The sequence below is a fragment of the Triturus cristatus genome, chromosome 12, assembly GCF_964204655.1.
Source record: "Triturus cristatus chromosome 12, aTriCri1.1, whole genome shotgun sequence".
Lineage (NCBI taxonomy): Eukaryota > Metazoa > Chordata > Amphibia > Caudata > Salamandridae > Triturus > Triturus cristatus.
In genome coordinates, this window is record NC_140595.1 from 61,749,333 (window position 1) to 61,774,010 (window position 24,678).

At 43.1% G+C, this 24,678-nt stretch overlaps 1 protein-coding gene across 1 annotated transcript in view; it reads right to left on the reverse strand.

The window, feature by feature from the left end:
- Positions 1 to 4,801: 4,801 nt before the first annotated feature.
- The window catches only part of IZUMO4 (IZUMO family member 4), a 182,705-nt gene continuing 162,828 nt past the window's right edge, over positions 4,802 to 24,678 (reverse strand). The window contains exons 7-10 of the mRNA XM_085636999.1: positions 18,916 to 18,936; positions 9,922 to 9,942; positions 8,220 to 8,236; positions 4,802 to 5,070 (exon numbers count right to left, since the gene is read on the reverse strand). Coding sequence (XP_085493125.1) covers positions 4,802 to 5,070; positions 8,220 to 8,236; positions 9,922 to 9,942; positions 18,916 to 18,936 — 328 coding nt within the window. The remainder of the gene's footprint in view (positions 5,071 to 8,219; positions 8,237 to 9,921; positions 9,943 to 18,915; positions 18,937 to 24,678) is intronic.

The following is a 24,678-nucleotide window of genomic DNA, read 5'->3' on the forward strand; positions in this document are numbered from 1 at the left end:
ATGTGATTGTAATTTGTCTAAGTGGATGACCCTCTTCTACCTTGGTGCAGGTCTGATCCGAGCCTTTTGGCCCTTTTAAAAGGCTCTGTTTCTGTGTCTGTTGTTGTAGTGGACTAGGGTACCGCAAGGGCTCCACCTTTTTTAATTTGATACCCCAATTAGAGAACTCTTCCCTATGCTGCAGGATCAGTTCTGTGAGGCTATGATCGGTCCATGTTAGGATTGTAGAGTCAGGACCTGTTTGGTAAGGGTTTGGTTTAAATTCTTTACTTTCCAAGTCACTGGTTTTTATATGACTCATAGATGGTAGTTCTTCAAGTAATTTTAGTATTGATCCCCTATTCAAGATGTCATGTGGCCTCCTCGTGCTATATTGCGGGACTAGCTCTACTTTTTTGCTTGTGGTTAACCGTATTAAGTCTGTGTGGTGTTTTTTTGCCCCGTTACTTGATTTGACGATTGCAGCCCGGATTAGATCTTGGTCTGGGGGGGCAGGACTTTGTTGGTTGTGGGAGCAGTGTCTTACAATGCCACAAGGTTTCAGGGCTGGTGTGGCCTTGATTCCACCCGTCGACTGCTCCCATTTCCCCCCTCCTTTGCACGTGTTGCTCTCCACTATTTCCACTTGTCTGCTGATTGATATCTCTTCTCTGATGACTGCTCCACCCAATGGTGTAAGGGAATTTTTATGTGAGTCCTTGCTGGGCAGTTTAATGTCTTCTTTCCCTGCCTGAGGATAAAACATACTGTACATTTTCATTGCTTGTTGGTTATTGCTGATGCGTTGAATTGGACATTCTGTAGTTTCGTCCTCCTTTGGGGTGGGTTTGTAGGGTATCTTTGTCCCAGTCATGGGCCTAATATTACTTTTAGAATTTTCTCTCTCTGGCTGACCCTTGTCTTTTATGTCAGGTTTGAGTTCTTGAAGGGATGTTTCAATCGGCCCTCGATTATTTAATTTACTCTTTCTTGCTTTTCTCGGGCGTTTTCTTTCCCTCTTCGTGAGGGGAATTAACCAGATGAATTGTTTGGGGCTTGCATTTTCAGACATTTCTAAAGCTTGGTTGAATGACGCCACCTCTTGTACTCCAGAGTGCACTTGTTTGATCGGGTCATCTGGCCTCCTTAGATCGTTGGTAGGGGGAGGCTTAAGAGCACAGGGGTTAGCGGTCCATCTTTTTTGCTCAGGACTCTATTAGTGCTGCCTTTTCCCTGCTGGCCGTAATGTTCATCTGATGCCTGCTTAAGGGTTTTGTTGGACTCTTTCGGGGGTTGCTTAACAGCCATTAGTATCTGCGACATCAAGGTTGGTAGTGTTGCCAATTTGTTGATTATCTAGGGGCAATGGCAGGTATGGTATGTAGTATCCCTGTCTTGATGTACTTTCTTAATCATTGAGTTCAGGTCTTGCCGATTTGCTTCTATCCCTTGTACGTGGGTAGCTAGGAGGTTTAACAGTTCGACTTGAATGTCAAGTTTATCTGCATGATATGTCATAGCTTTCCCGATCGTATCCATTGTATTTAATAGTTTAGACCATGTGGAAACCATTGATGGGTTCGTCGGGGCTTCCAGGTATGTTTGATTTGGTTGGGGTGAGTACTGACGAAACTCCATTTGTTCAATATGTTAGCTCAGTTGTTCGTTTCTTTGTGGGGTTTTGAATGGTGTGACCCCTGCCTTTACGATACTTGACTCATTGGAATCTTGTGTCGGGCGCCTGTTTTGTATAATATGTACGGTTTCTTTAGTTTCTCGTGGAGGGAGGGCTTTGGGGTTTATTGAGCCTGATGGCAAGAAAAAGTTGTTGTATTTTTCCACCCGCCCCTCTTGTTCCAATAAATAGTGTTCTGTCATTAACGAAGGAAAATGGACCATTGCGAACGGGCCTGGGGTTTGATCCTGTTGATCTTGGTAATGATTATCATTGTACGGAGAGCCTCCTTCTGTTTTTTTAATTATATTTTGCTTTGGTTTCGAATGAGTTTGTTGGTTAAGGAGAGAGTCCCAGCTTATGTCAGGCTCCCTATGGACTAGAGCGAGTGCTTGTTGGTGATAATGGGCTTGTTGAGCTTGAGGAAGTGACAGTTGTAAAGGAGGGTCGGAAACTATTAGTGGTGGTAGCCTAATTAGAGCTTCTAGACCAGGGGAACCGATATCGATGCTCCCTGTGCTCACCGTTTTTCCGATGTTATAATTGTTGCTGATCTTACTGCAACACTCTGTGTCTTTGCCTAATATTTTTTGTTTTTTGTTGCTGGATGTACGTTCCTTACGATCCTCGGTGTCATCTCCTTCCGTTCTTTCCGTGTGGCCCTTGCAACTTCCTGAAAAGAATCTGACTTTGGGATCGGAGTTGTGGGTGGATGGTGTGCCTAGTTCATCTACTTTCGACCCCTCATGAGTTTTTACTAGACTACTTAGCCAACTGCGGGAAAAACCTCAACTGCGCTGGGGGCGGGGCTCGACTTGCCTTGCTCTGACTTGTTTCGAACTTTTGGAAATTTTAAAATATCTTTTCCTAGACCAGTCACAGGCTCGGTCTCTGTCTCGACTGAAAGGGTTGCTGCTGCCTGTAAGGTTGAAATACTCCTCTATAAGTGTAGGAACCCCTGCCTCTTTGCAAGGGCTGTCTCCACATTTTCAGGGTTCCAAGAGACTTGGCCATCTCCATATCTGTCTTGATAGTTTGAAGAGCATAGTCGACATGCTTGCCGAACAATGCTTCACCGTCAAAAGTCATATCCAGGATTTTGTTCTGGATTTCTGGTCTGAAAGATGTTTCTTTCAGCCATCCTTGTTGTCTAAGTACAGCTGCTCCCGCTAGATGTCTAAATCCAGTTGAGGATATGTCAATTGCACAATCAGTTATCTCCACAGAGGCCCCCTCTCCCTACCGGAGAATCTTCCTTGCTTCAGATTTAGCCTCCTCTGGTAAAAGGTCGAGGTATTGACCAATATCAGACTACATTTGTCTGTTATATCATCCTGAAATTGCAAGAGAGTTGGCCGCTCCAACAGTGGAGGCTGCCATGGTGGAAAAGCATTTGCCAATGCCATCTTGCCGATGCCATCCCTATCTGGTGGTGTTGTGATAGGGATTGACAGATACTTTGAGCATTGCTGGGCCGCTTGCGTAATGACGTAATCCGGCTTGGGATGACCAACTAAACATGCCAGTGAATCATCGGGTGCTTTGTACTTTTATGCAAGCCCTCGTCACCAGCCGGCTGGACTACAGAAACGCACTCTAAGCCAGTACCACCACCAAACTCTTCAAAAGACTCCAGACCATACAGAATATAGCAGCCAGACTCATCCTCAACCTCCCCAAACGCACACACATCACCCTCCACCTCAGAAACCTCCACTGGCTCCCCATCCGAAAGAGATGCTAGTTCAAAATGCTGACTCATGCCTACAAAGCCTTCCACAACCAGGGTCCAGCTTACATCAACTACCGCCTGAACTTCTACCCAGCCAGTCAATTGCGCTCCACCTCCCTCACACACGTTCCCCACATCTGTTGAAGCCACAGTGGGGGTCATTGCTTCTCCTACCTTCCTGCCGAGTCTTGTACAACCTCCCCCTCCACCTGTGAACATCACCTTCAATCACGGACTTCACAAAGGGACTCAAGACCTGGCTCTTCGAATAGAGACCTTCAAGACCTCAGTGCCTGCCTACCCCCAGAGAACATTAGCCGCGCTATATAAATTATGCTTGATTGGTTGTTTTCTCATTGTCTTGATGCCTTCCTCCCAAATGAAGTCTATAATAGGGATGGCCCTTATAGATTTTTTCACGGGCTCCTTAAAATCATAGAGGAAGCAATCGAACTGCTTGGCGGTAAAGGGAAGCTGGAATCTATTTGATGTGCTCTCCATGAGGTTGTGGAAACCAGCAATGTCATCTGCTTGATGAGTCCACTGGTAGTTGGACAGGAGGGGATGGTGTTGGGATAAACAAGTCATCCCACTTGTTGGGTATTGAAGCTGAATCCCTGATTCCTCCTTCTCTATCCTCACCCAAGGAAGGTGAATCATTCACTGGCAGGTCTGCCAGTGTCCATTCTAGTGTAGGTGGAGGGGTCACTGTTATTGTTAAAGTACGCGGTCGAGTGACCGGTGTGGAGACTGGATAGGTGTCAATGGTTGTTGCAGAGGAGCATATGTTGCTGGATCTGGGAAAAATTTGCAATAGTCCTGGAGCATATGCTGGAGATTGTTGACAAACTCCAATGGCATTTCTACTGTACTGTCTGCTCCTGCTGCTGAACATAACAAGCATACTCATCCACGTATTGCTCCGGTGGGTCACCTGCAAAAGAAATTGGTCCCCACAGTATTGGTCTTCATCCTCTTCCTGGCACTTTAAATGGAGTTTAGAGGGACTACGGACTACCACAAAGGGGCCGTCATCCTCTGAATCGTCCTCATCTAGTAAATGTGCTGCAGGGTAAGGCAAAACTTTACTAGGCGAGGAATGAATAGGAAGAATTGTTGAGACAGGCCTCAGAGGGATTAGCGGCCCCTACGCCGATGGTGCTACTGTTGCTAATGTCAGCAAGATCTGTAATGGAGGTCTATTTGCTGAGAAGGCTCTCATCAGCATTGCCGCTGATGGGGTTTTCGTCGGCGTTCCCGCCAACATCCGTGTCTTAGTCAATGGGGTTTCTGTCAGTGTTGCCTTAATTGGCGGTGCCTTCGTTGACCGGGCTTCCATCATCGTTGGCGGTGTCGTCAACGGTCTCTCAGAGGTCGTAGCTGGTGCCAGTGTCTTGGTTATTTTGTGTACCTTCTTAGTTGACGACAACGTTGTCAAATCTAACCTTGATATTGTTATTGTTGTCTACGCCAATGGCGATGATGTAAGTATCATCGGTGATACCGCAGACGTGAATGTCGACATCATGGTAGTGGTGGTGGTTGTCAACTATGCAGTCATCGATGGTGTCGTTATCAGTATAATTAGTGATACTGCGGACGTGAATTTCAACATCATGATAGTGGTTGTCAACTATGCCGTCATCGAAGGTGTTATCAACAAACTCAAATTTAGGTGCAAAAACTGCTTTTTAAAATTTTATCAACGGCTGGGATTTTGATGACTTTTTATGAGAAACTTCCTTCCGAGATGCGGTTGTGGCGCAGATGGAACCTTTTCTGAGGAGAATTTCTCCTTTTTGGAAGTTTGTGGACGCTCCTCAGATCTCCCTGAATGTCCCAATGACCCACGGTGGGTAAAGAAGTTACAGACTTTTTTTGTGATTCTGGAAGCTTCCTTTCCTAAGACCTATCCCTCTTACTGGACTTTTCTGTCTGCGAGGAGCCGCCACTAGCCTCCTCAGAGAGAGGATTTTCATTAGACTTGATTTTTTGCAGCTAGATCAATAATCTTCCTTCTTTGTCTTTCAGAGTTTTTTGAGAGAAAGTGCCGAAAGTCTTGGGAGTCCTTCACTTTATTTACAGGATCGAGACAGTATATGCACTCCTTATGGGGATCTTCTAAGTGAAATCTTTTTTTGTCACAGGACCCATATGGCCTGAACAGTCATTTTTTAGGTTGTTCTGACATAGTTAGGTAGGCTAAGTCTAAACAAATGTAAATATATATCTGACCTAAAGAGAATTCTTCTTCACTGTAGATTAACTGAAGAAAACTGAGCAGAGCTCAGGGAGACTCCAATCACACAACGTGCAGTAGAAAAAATGAGGGACTGAAGCCTCTGTGGTGAGGACTCTAAAGGGTGAGGTCGCCAGACTGGCTCAACTTTGGTTCTTTTTTAATGAGCTAAGTAAGCTATTAAAGTGAATGTCTTTTATTACTGACTTCTATGTAGGTCTTTGACTACTGCTTTCTAAGGTACCATGTGACCCCCCCACTACCACGACAGGGAATGATTTAAGCATGTGAAGCTATGAAATATCCAATACTGGTGAAAGAAGGCCCACAAGAGGCTAGAATTGTACTCTCGATTTCATACGCTTTATAGGGATCCTCACAAATAATCTATTCTAAATATGTAATAGATGTATCTCCAGAATATATTCTAACACTTTGCTCATAGATTTTCAGCATTGGGATACAAAATCAATAGCACTATTAATAGAGCATCCTTTTAGTAAAATCTCACAACAATATCTGAAAGCTTTCCAGCTCTGCCTTCAGCCAATTAAAGCCCTAGCCTGTGGCAAATCAACATGTCAGTTGGCTACTTGCATCCATCTAATAACATTAATGATGATGATTGCACAGGCTTGTAAAGAGTACTACAGCCCAAGGTGTTGAGATTAGCCTACAGGACTTTCAGGCGGGGAAAGGGTAACACTTTAAAAGTCACCTTCCTTAAATTCCATTACAAATCTGACTTCCATTGAATTGGACTTTTAATGACTATAAACAAATAACTGTTAAATTATTTTTCTAACTGGTCCCTTTCTTGAGTTAGTAGTATTAATATTTTAATCTGGACTCTGTTTTTCTACAATAGACAGCTAGGCCTGCCATAATGAAAATAGTTTTTGGGCCTGCTTACTGTGAGGACATAGTAATATTAATTTTCTGCATGTCTCACCTTTAAATACCATGCACCCTACCTTGTAGGCTACAAGGCTTACAAAGGAGTGACTTACTAATATTTAAAATGGAGGCTTTTACCTGTCAAAGATGTTATTTTAACAGGTCGCATTGTAGGTTTTTCACTGCTACAGGCAGACTACACAGGGTAAGCCTGTCCCCATGTTCACACTGCCACCACAGTGAATCGCTCGATGGGTGCTGAAGTCCACAAGTGGCATTTAACTTTCAGGCCCCCGGGTGCACTTTCTTCACCATGTACTAGGGACTTACAGGCAAGTTAAATGAGCACTGGCACTTTCCTACTGGTTAGCATGGGTAAAGTGCACAGAGTTCTAAAATCAGTAAAGATATAGGGTCCAGCAAAAGGTGAAAAATCAGGGTTGACCAAGCAAAAAAGGCAGATTTCCTACAATACTGCTCAATGTAATTCTTCATTAGAGTAATACTAACTCCCACTTCTGTAAACACAGTATTGCTAGCCATCCACTAAAAAGCATTGATGTACACTGAAAATTCCATTCTCACGTCGTTAATACATTATCTATGTTTCAATACTTTGAACGTTTCCACAGAATTAAATGGTGGCTTCCTGGATCTTCTTTTTTTGTAGTTGAGATCCATTATCAATCACTTTGTCAAAACAACAACTACATACTCACACTGCCTATTTTAACATGGTTATTATGGTATGAACTAAGTAGGCAATTATTAGGCTGGCTATGCTGTATTGTGCACACTTTTAATCTATGTACATTATTGTGAGGAAATGTTGGCGTGTACTTGCTTTTCTAATTGGTGTTTGTTGTGTCTACCTCCCAAGCCTTGATGCCATTTGGATTACACTGCAGGATGAATTTGGTCTATGTCTAGGTTTGGTGTCCATTGAATTGCCCTTTGTTAGAATCCCATTAAAAAATATATTACCCTCAATATACCCACACCTAACATCTGTACTGGAAATCTGCACGGCTACTACTATGTGCACACTTTCAACAAACATATGTAATTTACTAGGAGGCCCGATTGCACGTTTGATAATGTCAGCAAGCGAAAGAGCTCTTTTAACAATCTTCCTCAGCTGCTTCATCCTGTTTTAACATCAACTCAATATTGCTTGACTTAACCAGTTTCAACGTTGCTTTAAGTTGTATGTCACATTTAGAGTTTCACAATTCCTGCCTTCCCTGTCTCTTTCCTTCTTTCTAATATTTTTATTATAAAGCTGTGTACTGATTTGCGCATGCATACTGGGGTGGTGAAAAAGAGGACACAAGCTTGAGTTTATCAATATCCAACTAAATTAGACACAATCTAATACCCACTGAGGCTTTTCACAAAGTTACTAATCAGCAAACCTAGGGTTGTGGATCAGCAACAAAAGTCATCTAATTATCATTAATTATGTTTGTCAAAGAATACATGTATGGAAAATAGTCTTGCACTGTGGAACCATATCTTCCACATGGTATTCCCTTTCTTTCCCATCCATATCTGTGGTTCTTTGCACTCTTCCTTACAGTGGAATCGCGTTCCCATTTCTGGGAAAGAGCCAGCATTAAGGCCTACAGCTCGACTAGTTTTATGTAATTTGCTGAATACTTAACCATGGTTTATGCTACAGATCTGAGAAAACATACCTGTATTATTGGGCCACCTAAATAAAGAGAAAAAGAAAACACAAGAGAAAAATAGTGAGCACTATAGCATATATATATATATATAATGCACAAAGATTCTTTGTTATATAAAACATTTGTCTTAACCTACAGGGATACCTCTCTAGTCAAGCTCTAGTTTTGAAGCAGTGTATAAGGCTAGTTAACTTCATCATTCTTGCATTGCACAAAATAGCTGACTCACATTCATGGAAGCCCAATCTTTATCTTTTTTATTTCAGTTTTTCTCACTACTGCGGACCAGCACCCTTTACATTCTGTGTCACAATTGTATCTTTTTGGATATTTAAATTCTACAACACACTTTTAAAGTAGCATTTAGATAATCCACTACATTCGTTTTGTTTGCCTCTCTATGACAATAAGATTCCAACTCATTACCTTAAAGACCTCCTAGTTTCCCATTTTCTGCCTTTACAGAATTGTCAACATACTTTGGGGCTGTCACCATGCCATGACGATTTTCATTACGTATTTATTTACAGATTATGGGTCCAACTCAAACGTCTTTCCCATCAGCTATTCCAGAATGTTTGAGAGCAATATGGCTCAAGCCATTTGGAGAAGGGCCGACACGTCCCCATTCTGGTAGCGCTGGTTGCACTAGTTTAGTCAGAGGTCAAGATTCTTAGATAACTTTGGCTGAACTGTGTGCTAGAAAAAATGGAGAGTGGCAACAGTGTAAAGTGCCTAATTGTCTGAATAAATAATTCGGATGTTTGCAATGACTTTTCTACTCACTTTGAGTTTTTATCATGTCACTCACATCACATCTCCGTTTCCTCCACATCTAAAGTTCATCATTCTAAGCAGGTCGAGGTATGTGCTAGTGGTGTTCCAGCTCTCTGAATAGTCTGTTTAGGGCAGTTTATCTATAGACAGTTAATGTCTATTTCCCTCCTTTATGGGGGATGAGGCAGGAGTTCTTTAGTAAGTATCTCTGCACTGCAGGACTCCAACAACTTTCTTGGCTAATTTGTTTTGCAATCACCAGATAGTTGCTTCGGTATTCTCAAAAGAATATCAGTTACATTAAGATATCTTGACTAAAACAGAGAGTATAACTTGCGATAAACTTTGCAATCGTGCCTTGAAAAGGAGGGGAAACCCTTGTTTACGTGTAGGTGAACATTTGGTGTGTGGTATGCTCTTTCCCATGGGTTGTTTTTACTGGTTTTATTCAATTTATCAAATATGGCAGTAATGACTTGTCGTAAGTGTCATTACTATCAGGGTATATCAAGTAAAATTCACTAACAAGTAACACGTGTTTAAAGTGACACTTCCTTTCGATGGCATTATTCAGAACTTTGGAATCTTTAACGCTCAAACGTGGCATGACAGTTCGCAGATTTCAACCCTTTGTTGTCCTCCGATTTGGAGGTTAAAGCCTTTGCAGGTGATCCCTACTGATCTTTATCTAAAATCAACTCCACTGACTCTTCTAAGATCACCTTGTGCTTTTAATTGAGTTGAGGTGAGCTGATACTATTTACTTAGTGCGCTATATGTAGCATGTCGCTTTGAAGTTGCCCTCAGCTGCCATAATCACGGAAATAACTTTAGCATACGAATGGCTAACTACAGTACGTGAGTGAGGAGATCTATGTTTGTACCATAGAATATTGTATCAAACATTTCAACATTGATGAGATATACTTACTTGTGAAATTTCCGCTTATCGCTGCAAAGCAAAAGAAAGACGGTCAATATTTTTTCTGTTGAGCTGTGCAATCATTCAGAGGAAGGATAAGGAGAAAGAAAGCAAGGATAAAAGAGGTTAATTGAGCCAGATTGTGATGCAGCATCAGAGATGAGGGATAATTAGGAACCGCAGTGGGCAGAAGCATTAGAAAAGATGAGCTAAGGGTGCTTATTACAACATTAGAGAGACAGAATCAGAAGTGATAGTAGGAAGACTCTGAGTTAGGAAAAGACAATAAGTGGATGGGGAACACTGTCCTAGGAATATCTAAACTAGGATTTCTCATCAGTAGAGGTCAAACTGTCTTTGCAATGCTCTGCTGTCGCATATTTTGAATGGCTTCAGAGGTGGAACAGTAGTTTGGAGGTATACCCTACTATAGGGCATGTGATGTATCACTTGACAATAATACTGTATCCACAACATCAACTTAGCCCTACTTTGCATGATAAGTGTAGGAGGTAGATATGCAGTGAAGGGAAAAAACGTACCCGCATGCGACCGCCCCTAATGCTACGCAGTCACACGCGATACAAACCCACACGGATGGCGCTCCCCCCTGACGCGTCACACCTACCCGGGAAAGGTTGGGTTCCTATCCCCGCCGCCCCGGTTCGCTTACCTATGCCGCATGCCCGACTGCATAATCGTACTCTTAGCAAGGGGTTCCCACTGGGATGCTTCACCGGTTACCTGACGAACCACATGTGATATGGTCCGGCTGCTTCCTTTGATAGTCCATGACAACCCCTAGTTTGATTTCCCCCCCCCCCCCCCCCCTCCGGTTTGTTCTTGATATGGCAAACACCTGTTACACTACATACTGCATATAACTGAAGTAGAAGTAATTATAACTGTCAAGATGGATATCACCTGCCTGGAAACACATTCTTAATGTTAATGCGATCCAACATTGATATGTAACAACTGTTCTAACAAATGCCAATAAAAAAAAGTTTCAAAAAAAAGGGAAAAAACTTACCTATAACTACAGTTTTCCAGTGATGGCATTTTTCATAGATTCACATGCTTGAATTGAATAATGCTTTTCGTCAGGCTTGGAAATCGTGGTAGACAATGTTATGAAGCAGTGCTTAATAAAGCACTTCAATATTTCAATAACATTGAAAACATCCATAGAGCACATGAAGTCTAGCCACCTCTTTTTATGACCCATAGTCTGACCAGTCAGGTGGACAGGCAGTGAGCTCTACTCCCCTCACAGAGGACCCACTTGCCAGAGTTTCAAAGCCTATAACTACATCATTGAGGTGAAGCACCTAGTAAAGGGATAAGCATGGGTCACACGTTAATCGAAATATTCCATTGCTGGAGTAACTTTTTCTTCTCTAGTATTGGATCTTTCAAAGATTCCCCTGCTTGAATATAGACTACAACAGCAGTATAAATTGCAAAGTGGGAGGCAGGGAAAAGGGGATCACCTTATTGAACAGGTTGTGCAGCCCGCCTGTCCTGCTGTTGTTTCTTCTCTATTATAGACAGCCATGCTTCACATTGCAGCCTTGCAAATAGATTTTATAGATGAGCCTACAAAGCAGCTTCCATAGCCATATGCCTCTGGTCCAAAGGGTAACTGGCATCAAAATTGCTGTACCTTTGTTCCTTTGACTATAACCATCAAAAGCTGGTACAACTGTCTTAAGTTCTTAGTCTTTGGTAGAAAGAACTTTAAACACCTTTTGAAAACAAAGTTTTTCATCTGTCGAAAATGGATTTAGAAAACATATTGGTAAGCAGATCTGTTCATTGAGGAATAAGATATGGGGAATCGGATGACCTGATGGATAACTGTGTGCAGTTTAGAATGCTGGAAGAGGTGATACCATATAAAACACAAAGCACCTCTTCCTCATCTTGACCCACAGCCCACTGAAGAAAGAGCAAAAACTCTCCCCAACTGGGAACAGAGGAGGGGACCCAAGGAGAAAGGAGATAGCAACCTTGGAAAGGAACAAATTACACCTTATGGACTACACAGACCTTTCCTCATTGGTAGGAACTCATAAATGAGGAGAGAATGTCACAACCGCAGAGTACCTACAAAAGATAAATCCTGCACTAATGTTGTTCAGGATCATCTCCTAGAAATTCTTGAACGGGTGCTTACCTAATAATTGCTTTGCGACAGTGACATCAATAGATATGGAGAAGGGGTTCAACCCCCTATATAGAGATTTACAACTCATTGTGTTAGAAGAGACAGGGTTTGGTGAAGCTCTTCTACATTGGATTTGCTTGTTGCACTCAAACCATACTGCTAGGATGAAAACTAGCAGAACTATTTCTGACTCATGGGGCACAAACCAGGGTCGTCTATTGTGCCCTTTTCTATTTGCCACGTCAACAGCACTACTTCCAGCAATGATTCAAAATATAGCATGGGGTCTGAGAAACATAGAACATGCAGTCTCCCTCTATGCTGATGGTATCTAATTGTTCTTGAGGGATGCAAGTAGTAATCCGGTGGGGGCACTAAGGATGCTTACAACTTACGGAGCTAAGTCTAGGCTTAGGCTGAACCTGAAAGTCATGTCTGTGTCCACTCACCACGAGGAAGCAGTGAGAGCAGCAGATCTACAAGACCTGCCCTTGAAATGGGAATTGGACAATTGCAGATATCTTGGACTTCAAGTCTACCGCACAGACGCAGATATGATACCAGGCAATGATGCTATCAACTGTCAGAGGCTCAAACTGAAGCTGTCCATGTTGCAGTGGGGCAGGGTATTCCAGAGTAGGAATTGTAATACATGTCTGCCTGGTAGCTCTGAACTAAAATACCTGACAGGAATTATTGGAGAAACATTGGTATTAACAAATTAGCCACATAGACAAAATAGAAACACCATTTTCCCGAAGCTCATAAACACAGCAAGATGCCACTGTGAGAGAGTGTTCCAACGAACAAAAGTAAAATTACGTATGCAGAGGAACTGCTGTTATGGGTCATGCCCAATTTTGATAACCTGATGGAGTGGGCAGAGATAAGCATAGGAGCACGGTCGACACATTTGGAAACTTGATAACTGGAGATCAGCTACATGCATTTCAGGCTCTTTGGTTGGAAAGAGGCATACCAGCTGGACTATTTCAGGTGTTTCACTCACTACTTGAGCTCTTCAAAAAGTATTGGGGACTGGATGGGACAATACTGCAAACACACATAGTCTTGCAGACATTACTGAAAATGAGAAGCCACGAAGGAGCAGTGAAACAATTGGATAATTCCTGAATCTGTATGGCGGTGGTCTTGCTGGTACCAACAGGTAGGAAGTTGGCTGCAGAGGTGGGTGAGGAAATGACAAATAAGGAACTTTCGAAGTGGTGTGAGATCCCAGTTTGGTTTCAAGAAATGCTAGATTCCTTTTGATCCAATATAATAGGTTACATAAAAATCACATCGCAATCAGTCTCCTACATAAAATATGGCTGACAGTGCACCACACTTTCCCCAGGTGTCAAGCTGATATGGCTGATTTGTTGCACGTTTTGCTCCTGTTCCATTATCACACTTTTCCACAAACTGTAGATGGGATTGCTTTTCAGATATAAGAATGATAACACAGTTGCAGATAACAATTGATACACATTTCCACAGGAACTGCACGTAGTTGTTTTTAATACATTGCAGCTGATTGACACTATGTAGTTCAATGTATGTGTGCTGATGCACTAATCACATTATTTTCTTGCACAAAAATGTAAAAATAGAACAAAGATAAAAAGAGGAAATACCCTTTGGAATAAATCTGAAATTAGTTTTCAAGATAACATTTCCAATTAAAAAAATTAAAATTGCTCTGTCATGAAGAAAGCTGGTAACTCGCTGACCCTTTTTGAAATTATACTTGCCATTAACATTGTATTCCATGACAGGTTTTATGGATGATTTGAATAAATAGGTTCAAATGGGGTCCTCATAACAGCTGTGAAAAATTACAACAAATTACTTTCATAAATTGTATAATGATTCTTGTTATGAATAGAGAAATTTGACTCGGTTTGCAAACATATCTCTAAATTGCAAGCAGGGGAGCACTTTTTTAAGAGTATTTTATGTTTGCCTTGCCTAGATGCAGCAGATAGGGATGGAACATATGCATAGACATGGTCGTTGGGTTTAACTGATGAGTAGCGCCCATACTAAGAGCCTAAGTCATTTTAACTTGACCATCCTCCTAGTTGATTGAGCTCTGGTCCCTTGTATATGTCTGCAATTATCTGGAATGCCAAAGGATTCATACTCTACGTCCTGTGATGCTAGGCTGTGAGATGTAAAAAATAGGGATTGTAATGAAGTATTTGACCATGTTCCGTGAAGGAAGTTGCAGGTCCTCTTTGAATTGGATTGATGTTTGTACTGACATTGCCATTAACTCAAGAGACCAGTGCTGTATGGGCCATGCTGGAGATATCAGGATCCACTTGCAGTGCTCCATTTTTAACTTGCAGATGACTTTTGGTATTATCAGTAATGGCAGAAATGCACATCGAATGTTGTCCTTCCAATCCACGGGGAACACCTACCCATCTATCTTGGGCAAGGCAAACTGTTTGTTGATAAGACTAGTAGAAAATAGATCTCATTGTAGTATTTCCCATTTGTGAAACACTGAACTTGGTTGCCGGTTGTCTAATTGCCATTGGTTGCTGGTTGTCACTTGCCATCTTTAGGCATCTGCATATAAATTGAGTGCCCCAGGAAAGTGCTGGACAGAGACGTCTACTCTGTACTTTACACCTTAGAACCAGAGACACTGAACCTCTTTCAATAGCAGTACAGATCTTGTCCTTCCTTGATTTTCTTAATATAAACATAGTGATTGTATTATCTATATAGGCTATTACCTGTTTGATTCTCACCAAGTGTATACATGCTTTTAGTGCCAATCTCTCTGTTGTTAGTTCCAGAATGTTTGTATGGAAAACATATTGTTGTTAAGACCACAGTCCACTAGCATGAAGATTGTTTGGGTAAGCTCCCCAACCTGACATCTGTTGTGAGATATACTTGTGGTTGCAAATCCAGTATCATCCATCCTGCAAACATATTATTTGGCATTCCACACCACTGCAGAGACTACTTCATTTGAGAGGTGAGCAGAAGTAAGTTCTCTCAGTCTCCTTCAACTTAAATCCACTATTTGTTCAATTCTTTCTGGATTTGCCACTTCTGTTGGCAGGATTGAGGTAAAAGGTAAATGCAAGAGGTCATGTTTCCTAGCAACGCCTTTCACTTTTCTTGTCATTACAGGATGCTGTATTTGGATGAATGAAGCCAGGTTCCTTAATTTCTGACCTTGTTTGGGTAAACGTTTCCTTCATCTGCGAGGATCCTAGCTTCGAGAAATACAATCTACATAGTTGTTGACAAGATTGACTTATGATTCATGATCAAACCTAGTTCGGCAAACAGATGCAGAATTTTTTGAACTGCATGCCTGGCCATACTGAGTGAAGGTGCTCTGATAGGGCAATCATCTAGATAGGGGTGTATAGACAGGACTTCTCTTTGAAGCTGAATGGCAAATAGTGCCATACAGTTGGTAAAAATGCAGGGGTATCACTTCAGGCCAAACAGCTTTGAACTGAAAATGGTGTCCATTTACCATGAAGTGTAGAAAATTCTGATGGTTTGGAAGGAATAGAATATTTATGTGTGTGTCTTCCAGATCTATCAACTTAAATAATTGCCTATACGTGTGAATTGGAAAACGTCCTGCAAGGTCACCATGCAAAAATGTTTTTTAATACTTGTTAAGGCTGAGTAAGTCTAGAACCACACTCCTTTCCTTAATTTTTTTCCAGCTGAGAAAAAATCCTGAGTAAAATCCTTGATTTCTATGGGCCTTTGGCACTCTTTCTTTAGGTACTCTCTTGAAGTAACTTTAAGTTCTCTTTGTTTAAAGGTATCAGATTACTTGGTTGTTTCCTCAAACTCTAGTGCATGTCCTTTTTGCACAATGTCCAGCACACATCTCTATGATGTCAAACCTTGCCTCCAATTGCCTGGAAAACTAAGGCTGCAGAAGACTGACTCATTTTGATTGGCTCCGCGACGTGGGAGGCTTGTACACTCTGTTGCTTCTGCGATTGTCGTAATGATAAGGTCCAAACCCCTGACATCATTACCTCTGTGAGTGCAGTAAAGCACACCTGATTGGTCAGGCTTCAGGTCATTAAAGGAGTTGGGTATTCTACATGTTATCTAAAGCAGTTTTCAATGGCATTGAAGTGCCTTATTTGGCAATGCTTCAAAACATGGTCTACAGAAGATTCCATTCCCAGCCAGAAAATAGCTCTGAGCTTTCCTCGCAGTGTTCACGCACCCTACTCCCTTTTTTCATTTTTTTATTTTGTTGCTTAATTTATAGCTCGCACTGGTGATACAGACAACTCCAAATTCAAATATTAGCTGTGCGCAGCAATTACAGGTCGCACACGTATGTAAAGAATGTGCCTAAATCACCAACAGTGTTGGCTTAAACGATGAAATAAAAAATTTGTCTTTCTTAATAAAATAAAGCTATTTGATAACATTTTTTAATCGCTCTTCAGATGACAAATTCTTCTGAAGGCCAGTACTAACACACTTTTATAAGCATCTAGTATTGATATCTATTGAATTATTTAATATGAGCGTGGTCTATGTTTAGTCCCCTTTTTTCGTGATACTTGCATAGATGAAATGGAAATTTTGGAATTTACTTGTTACAAGAGTCTCATGCCCCCTTCCACCTTCTTGTTGTTTCTTCTCTTCTTTTCTGTTGCCCTGCTTATAGCTCGCGCTGAGGATACAGACTATCTTGAACTTAAATATTAGATGTGCGGAGTAAATGCAGTTCGCACAGGTATGTAAATTATTAGTCACACCCTGCTATGGTGCTGAGTAAAATGATGAAGTAAGAAACGTGTCTCTTGTAATAACTAAGTTGATGACAATCCTTATAGCTTATCAGATAAAATAAATTCTGATGGCATGCAGAGGGCCTGCCTTCATAGCACACAGCATTGGTGTCTATTTGGTGATCTAATGTGGGCTTGGCCTTTGCTTAGCATTTTACCTGTGACATTGGCTAAGACAAAATGGTGTTATTGAAATCTGTCTTCTACGCAAGTGTAATGCCACCTTTCCTCTCCAGTTATCTATTCCTATACGGGACATCAAGGAGTTTATGTGATGGCCGATATGACATTTCTGTCGTTTTTGCAGCTATTGATTTATTTAATACAATCTGTACTGGGAGTAGCCAAGGAAGTTATCCACATTTCTACTTGGATGGTAAGTTAAACTCGCTTACCTGAACTCCTGAAACATGGAATGGCTGTTAAAGTGCGAGAACGTATTTGACTAGAACCAGAAAAGGCTTTGGTATTCTCTTTTGACTCGGCACGACTGTATCTGTGAGATTTGAGCAATACTGTTTATTGCTCGGGTCACTGTTCACAATTCTATGTCTAATCTTTTTAATCAAGTTTCACTGTGTGTATTTGGTTTTTGATAAAGTTGCACATGTACAAAATGATGGATGTTTAGCTTTAATTACTGCTAAACAAATTAGCTGATTAGTATCAGATCTCATATCTAATAATATATGTACAGAAAGGAACAGCCATTGTAAACAATCATGGTTTTTTAATCTTTATTCACTATTGTCTACTATAATTAATTGTTAATTAATGGATTGTACACAAAACATTTTTTAAATGATGTCATGACTTGCCAGAATAAATGGATTAACCCGTTGCATGCCTAGGACAGCCCCCGGCCGTCCGACGTCACGGTGGGTGTGTGCGTCGGACGGCCGGGGGTGGTCCGATTTGCGCACGCGTGGAATTCACACGCACAGCGGGGGAATTTCAGCCGCACCCAAAGGGTTAATGCAAGTCATATTTGTGTATATTGCAGCCCTGAAGAAGCCCGGATACGGGCGAAACACGTTGGCTGTACAGAAGTTTCCCTCTTTTAAATGGAAACTGAATAAAGGATCAAATAATTCATGACACAACATCTCTCGATTCATCTTTTTGTGCTTAGCAATTTTGCTTTGAACCTATTGTTTTTTGTGATAATCAATTATATGGTATGCTGATAAATATCAGTTTTGTGGTACCCACTAATGACTAGTAAAACACATTTTTTCATATTGTCAGATCAGATACAACCTGTCTGATGCATAATTCCATGAAAAATAATGACAGGTCCCTCACTGTCTTTTTCCAGCTTTATTTCATTCTGTTACTGGAGTATTCCAGTCTACCACCACTCTGTATGGTTTCTTACTATAGAGTCTCATTTTCACCTGTCTCATTCCCTTACTTGTACCCTCCTGCATGTCCTTCTATTCTCCTGTTTGAATTCCACTATCACTTCCCTGCAGCTCTTCGTAGTACTCCCTTCTTTGTCCCTCTGGTAAGTAATAGATATAAAACAGAGACTAACATGACCTTTTCCTTTTTTAAACCCTAAACCCTCATTTGTGCTTTTGTTTTTAAAAGTTAATTATTTTTAATCTGCCTAATATAATTTGCAATTTAAGACACTTTTACTTGTTTATTTCTCCCCATTACAGGTGATTCTAGAGTTTATATGTGATAATTGATATACTAATTGTTTTATTTATAGTTTTTCGATGGAACCTCAACTTGACCTTTCATCAAGATGCCCTTGAGATGAATTAGACTATAAGCCATTTTTGACTTATACCTCGGTGAAAGAGACCAGAGAACTACACAGGGATAGTTCTTTGACTTTGAGAAGCCAATAACATCTAAGACCACAAGATACACAAACTGTACTGAATGAGGAGAAAACACTCAGATCACTTTGTGAAGTAATGACATTCTTTAGGAAAGAGTGTGGAAAAATATGTGCTTTGTTAGTGTCTAGAGTTTATTGTTAAAGAAGCCATAAACTGTGAACTAACTTACATGTTCAGAGTAAGTTGTTTCCTGGAAATGAAACAAAAGAAAAATCAACACACTTTGCAAGGGATCACAAAATAAATCAAGATCTTGCAATATTGTCTTCTGTCATGCTGTAAATTTCACAATGGAACTGTGGAAGGGGTAGTAATAATACTGAGTTACAAGGCCCAAAGTAGAGATCATGACTTAGACCCATACTGCGTACTGAGACCCATACTGCGTACTGAGTTGGTAGAACTTGTGAATTTCAGGTAGTCAGTAGACAAATTCCTTAGTCCATGACTGCCTTTGGGCTCACTGTCAATAGCAGGATATCTCATCACAACAGGGATGAAAATCAAGAGTCAAAAAAGAGTGGAAAAAGGAGAGAAGAACAAGTTACTTACCTTGGGTAATGCCTTATCTGGTAGAGACTCTATCTAGCTGCAGATTCCTTACCTTAGAATTATCCCCTAGTGTCAGACTGGATCCGGACTTTTCGTAGGCAGTACCCCTGTGCGTCAGTAGGTGGCATAGTTCGGCTTTGCGTGTCTTTGTCCACGCCCAAAGTGACATTCACTGTGCCTATATAGGCGCCACCTAGGTGCCCTGACGTCAGGTACTTTTCATGACTATCCATGCCAGAATTGTGGAGCCACGAGGTACACGGACCACTGGTGTGGAAAACTAGGGCCCTGAAAGGCAGAAGGTGGAAACAAATGCCGTAAACATTTCAGAAACCTGTTTACAATGGGGAATTTGAAAAGGAATGGCGGAGGAAACTGCAGAAAAGCTGAAATGGCAGAGAGATAGCCCTTCAGAAACCCAAAGCCTTGCTGGGCAAGGGAAAGGATGAATAGGAGAACCTGAGAAAGGAGGGCAGAAAGGGGATCAGTTTGTCTTTCTGTACACCATGCCACAAATTTTGCCTAACGGCATGCATAAATCGTTTTGGTGGAGGGACGCCTGGCAGCCAAAATAACATCCTAGACTTCGGGTGGAAGGTAGAAAGCTGTCAACTGTCGCCGCTCAATCTCCACGCAAGACGGCGGGTTGAAAACAGTCCGCCGCTGTTGCGACCAAGATCCTCCAGAAGGGGCAGCCTGATCGAAGGACCGATTACCATTCTCAACAGTTCGAGATACCAGACTCTCGATGCCCAATCTGGAGCCACAAGGATGACTTGGGCCTAATTGTTCCTGATCTTCTTGAGAACTCTGGGCAGTAGTGGTATGGGCGGGAAGGTGCTAATAGATAGAAAGGTACCCCCTATATTATTTTAGGTCCTAGAGGAGGGAGAGGCAACACAAAACTGAGAAAACCTCTAAACCGACCTAGATCATTTATACAACTGGCTAATAAGGCTCATACATCAAACATATCCCCAAATTATCTTCTGAAGCTGAAATACGTTCATTGTATTTATTATTTGTACAAATATTTTTTCATTTTTCTTTTTCAAAAATTCATTACTATAAATTGACATGAAACATAGAACAGACATACACCATAATTAATATGCTACTTACCAGTATGCATCTGTTCTTGGCATGTAGGGCTGCTGACATTCATATCTGTGCATAGATCGCCGCCTAGTGTTGGGTCCGGATGTTTGCACGTTGTTGTCCTGGAAGAGTCTTCGAGGTATCCTGGGATAGGTGACTCCTCCCCTGGACTACAGTGCGCATGGGCATCCTCTCCATCCTCAGATTGTTTTTCGCCATTGTGGCAGTGATGGAGTAGATACAGAAAGTGATGACCATGCTTACAGTAATTCTGAGAGCTGCAGCTGCTACAGGCGCCGGGGAGGAGGGAGGGCGATATGAATGTCAGCAGCCCTACATGCCAAGAACAGATGCATACTGGTAAGTAGCATATTCAGTTCGAGGCATGTGGGCTGCTGAATTCATATCTGTGCATAGAATGTATAGCAGTGCCCTCTATTAGCGGCGGCTACCAGTGCCAGCTGCAGCGGTCTGAAAAAGGGTTTTGAGAACAGCCTGTCCTACAGCTGCCTGCTGTTTTGATTGCACATCTACACAATAGTGTTTGGTAAATGTGTGTGTGGTGGACCAGGTGGCTGCTCTACATATATCATGCAGGGGAATATTTCCTAGAAAAGCCATGGAGGCCCCTAACTTACGTGTTGAGTGGGCTCGTGGGGGAATAGTTAATGTGCGTTTTGCCTTTTGATAACAAATTTGAATACACTTAACTATCCATCTGGCTATCCCTGCTTTGGAGATGGCGTTACCTTTGTGGTGTGGGGCAAAGGCAACGAACAGTTGTTTTGTCTTCCTAAAGGGTTTAGTCCTGTCGATGTAGTACATGAGGGCCCTCCTTACGTCTAGTGTATGGAGTGCTCTTTCCGCGACAGTTTGTGGGTTTTGGAAGAAAACGGGCAGTTCAATAGTTTGATTCATGTGGAACTGCGAGATTACCTTGGGCATGAATTTGGGGTTGGTACGTAGTACGACCCTGTTGGCGTGAACCTGTATAAATGGCTCTTGAACTGTTAGTGCCTGGAGTTCACTAACTCTTCTTAAAGAAGTGATTGCTACCAGGAAAGCTACTTTCCAGGTGAGGAATTGAATCTCGCATGAGTGGAGAGGTTCAAAGGGTGGACCCATCAGGCGTGTGAGGACCAGGTTGAGGTTCCACATTGGAGCCGGTGGGTGGCTTGGTGGAATGACTCGTTTGAGTCCTTCCAAGAATGCTTTGATGGCAGGCACTCTGAATAGTGAGAGGTGCTGCCTGGTTTGCAGATAGGCTGATATTGCGGTCAAATGGACACGTATAGAGGTGTACGCCAGATTGCATCGGTATAGGTGTAAGAGGTAACAAATGATGTTTTGGATGGATGCGTCCAGCGGGTTAATGTCATTATTACTGCAATAAATGACGAACCTTTTCCATTTGGCTGCATAGCAAGCTCTTGTAGTGGGTCTCCTGGCCTCCTTGATGATGTCCATACAGTCAGGTGGCAGGTTGAGGTAGCCAAACTCTAGGACTTCAGGAGCCAGATTGCCAGGTTCAGCTGTTGCGGATCTGGGTGCTGAATCTCTCCATGGTTCTGCGTCAAATGCGCGGGTTTGATCCGCAGCCTTTGATGCGGCACCACGGAAAGTTCGAGGAAGGTGGTGTACCATGGCTGGCGTGCCCACGTAGGAGCAACTAGGACGAGTGTCAGGGAGTGTTGTCTGAGTTTGCGAGCCACCAGCGGTATCAACGGCGCTGGGGGGAAAGCGTACGCAAATCTGCCGGACCAGTTCATCCATATCGCATTGCCCTGCGACTGCGGATGTGGGAACCTGGCGGCAAAGCTTTGGCATTTTGCGTTTTCGCTTGTGGCGAAGAGGTCTATCTCTGGATGACCCCACTGCTGGAAGTACGGTTGGAGTACTGAAGGGTGTAGCTCCCACTCGTGCATCTGGTGGCTGTGTCTGCTGAGCAGATCCGCCATCTGGTTGTCCTTGCCCGGGAGGTGCTCTGCCATGAGGAACATGTTCCTCTGAATGGCCCACTTCCACATGCTCTGAGCCAGATGAGACAACTGTGGAGAGTGTGTTCCTCCCTGCTTCTGTATGTAGTACATGGCAGTCATGTTGTCCGTCCGGATCAACACGACTTTGTTGCACAGATGTACTTTGAATGCCTTCATGGCCAGGAAGATTGCCATCAGTTCCAGAAGGTTGATGTGCATCTTCTTCTGTTGTGTCGTCCATAGTCCCTGCACTGTGTAGTGGAGTACATGAGCTCCCCATCCCTGGAGAGACGCGTCCGCTGTCAGTACTATTTGTGGAACAGGCTCTTGGAACGGTCGGCCCTTGCAAAGGTTTTGTGGATTCCACCAATGCAGAGAGTTGTATGCCCGACCGCTCACCAACACTAGGTCTTTCAACTGTCATTGAGCCTGATTCCACTGACGTGCTAAGCACTCCTGAAGCGGGCGCATATGTAATCTCGCGTGTGGGACTATGAAAATGCAGGAGGCCATCATGCCTATCAACTGCATGAACACTCGCGCTGGAAGTGAGTGTTGGGGTTTGAACCTGGAGATCAGCATTTGCATGCTGTTGATCCTCACTAAATTTGGCTGAGCTGTGGCCGCCAGAGTGTCTATAGTCGCACCTAGGTACTGTTGTACGTGTGCGGGCTGGAGATGGGATTTCGGGTAATTTAGTGAGAATCCCAGACTGTGAAGGAGGTGAATGGTGCGGGACATGTGGTTGGCACATTGCTGGGCTGATTGTGCTTGAACGAGCCAGTCGTCCAGGTAGGGGTAGACGTGTACGTGCTGCCTCCGTAGATGTGCCGCCACAGTAGCTAGGCACTTCGTGAAAACCCTGGGTGCTGTTGTCACGCCGAAGGGAAGGACTTTGAATTGGTAGTGCTGCCCCTGAACAGTGAACCTGAGGTATTTTTTGTGTGAGGGGTGAATGGGTATGTGGAAATACGCATCCTTGAGGTCCAGCGTGGCTAGGAAGTCTCCCTGCTTGAGAAGCGGGAGGACTTGCTGGAGAGTGAGCATGTGAAAGTGCTCGGAAAGAATGTACCGGTTCAGGGGTCTTAGGTCTAGTATAGGTCTGAGTGACCCGTCCTTTTTCGGTATTAAAAAGTAGAGGGAGTACACTCCCGTACCCTGCTCGTGGACGGGTACGACCTCTATAGCGCCTTTTAGAAGGATACTTTGCACCTCCTGCTGTAAGAGCGTTAAGTGCTCTGAAGACATAGGACGGTTTCTTGGAGGAATTGTGGGTGGAGTGGAGGTTAGCTCTAGACAGTAACCGTATTTGACAATATCTTTGACCCACCTGTCCGTGGTGATGGAGTTCCACGTGGACAGGAACCTTTGTAGCCTTCCCCCGACAGGTGTTATGTGGTCGGGAGGAAGGGAGAGGGCGTCACTGCTTGTTCTTGGGGGAGGACCTGGTGTTGCCGTAGCCGCGTCCTCGTCCCTTTGTACTGGAGCCACGATATCCACCCCGGGTGTTTTTATCGTAGGTGGTTTGCGTATTGCCCTTGTTGTATGTCTGCTGTGACCCCTGTCCTCTACCTGCTCCTCTATTTCCGGGGCGACGAAAGGAGCTGCTCCGAAAGGACTGAGTCTGGAGAGCCCCCATGGACTTTGCGGTGTCCGTGTCCTTTTTTATTTTCTCAAGGGTGGTGTCAACCTCCGGTCTGAATAAATAGTCGGGGTTGACAGGCTGGTTGAGTATATTATTTTGCACCTCAGGTTTGAATCCGGAGATTCGCAACCAGGCATGTCGTCGCAGCATGACGCTTGTGTTTATGGCCCTGGCAGCCGTGTCTGCGGCATCTAGTGCACACTTGATGGAAGCATTTGTGAGTAGCTGTCCCTCTCTGATAAGAATTTCTGCACCTTCTTTGAACTGGTCAGGGAGATGTTGGAGTAGTTGCTCCAATGTGTCATAGTGCGCTCTATCGTAGCGAGCGAGGAGCGCTTGAGTGTTGGCTATGCGCCATATGTTGGCAGCCTGGGCGGCAACTCGCTTGCCAGAGGTCTCTAACACCTTGGACTCTTTGTCCGGGGGAGGAGCGTCACCTGTCGTTTGCGAGTGTGCCCTCTTGCGAGCATTCGCTACGACAATGGAGTCTAGTGGTAATTGGCCTCTGATGTAAGTAGGGTCCCCAGGCGCCGATCTGTATTTCTTATCGATCCTGGGGTTTATCACCCGCGCCCTGGTGGGTTCTTTGAAGATGTCCTTGGCAGGTTTGAGGACCCCTTTCAACATGGGCAGAGTTTTTACATGCCTTTCTGAGGAT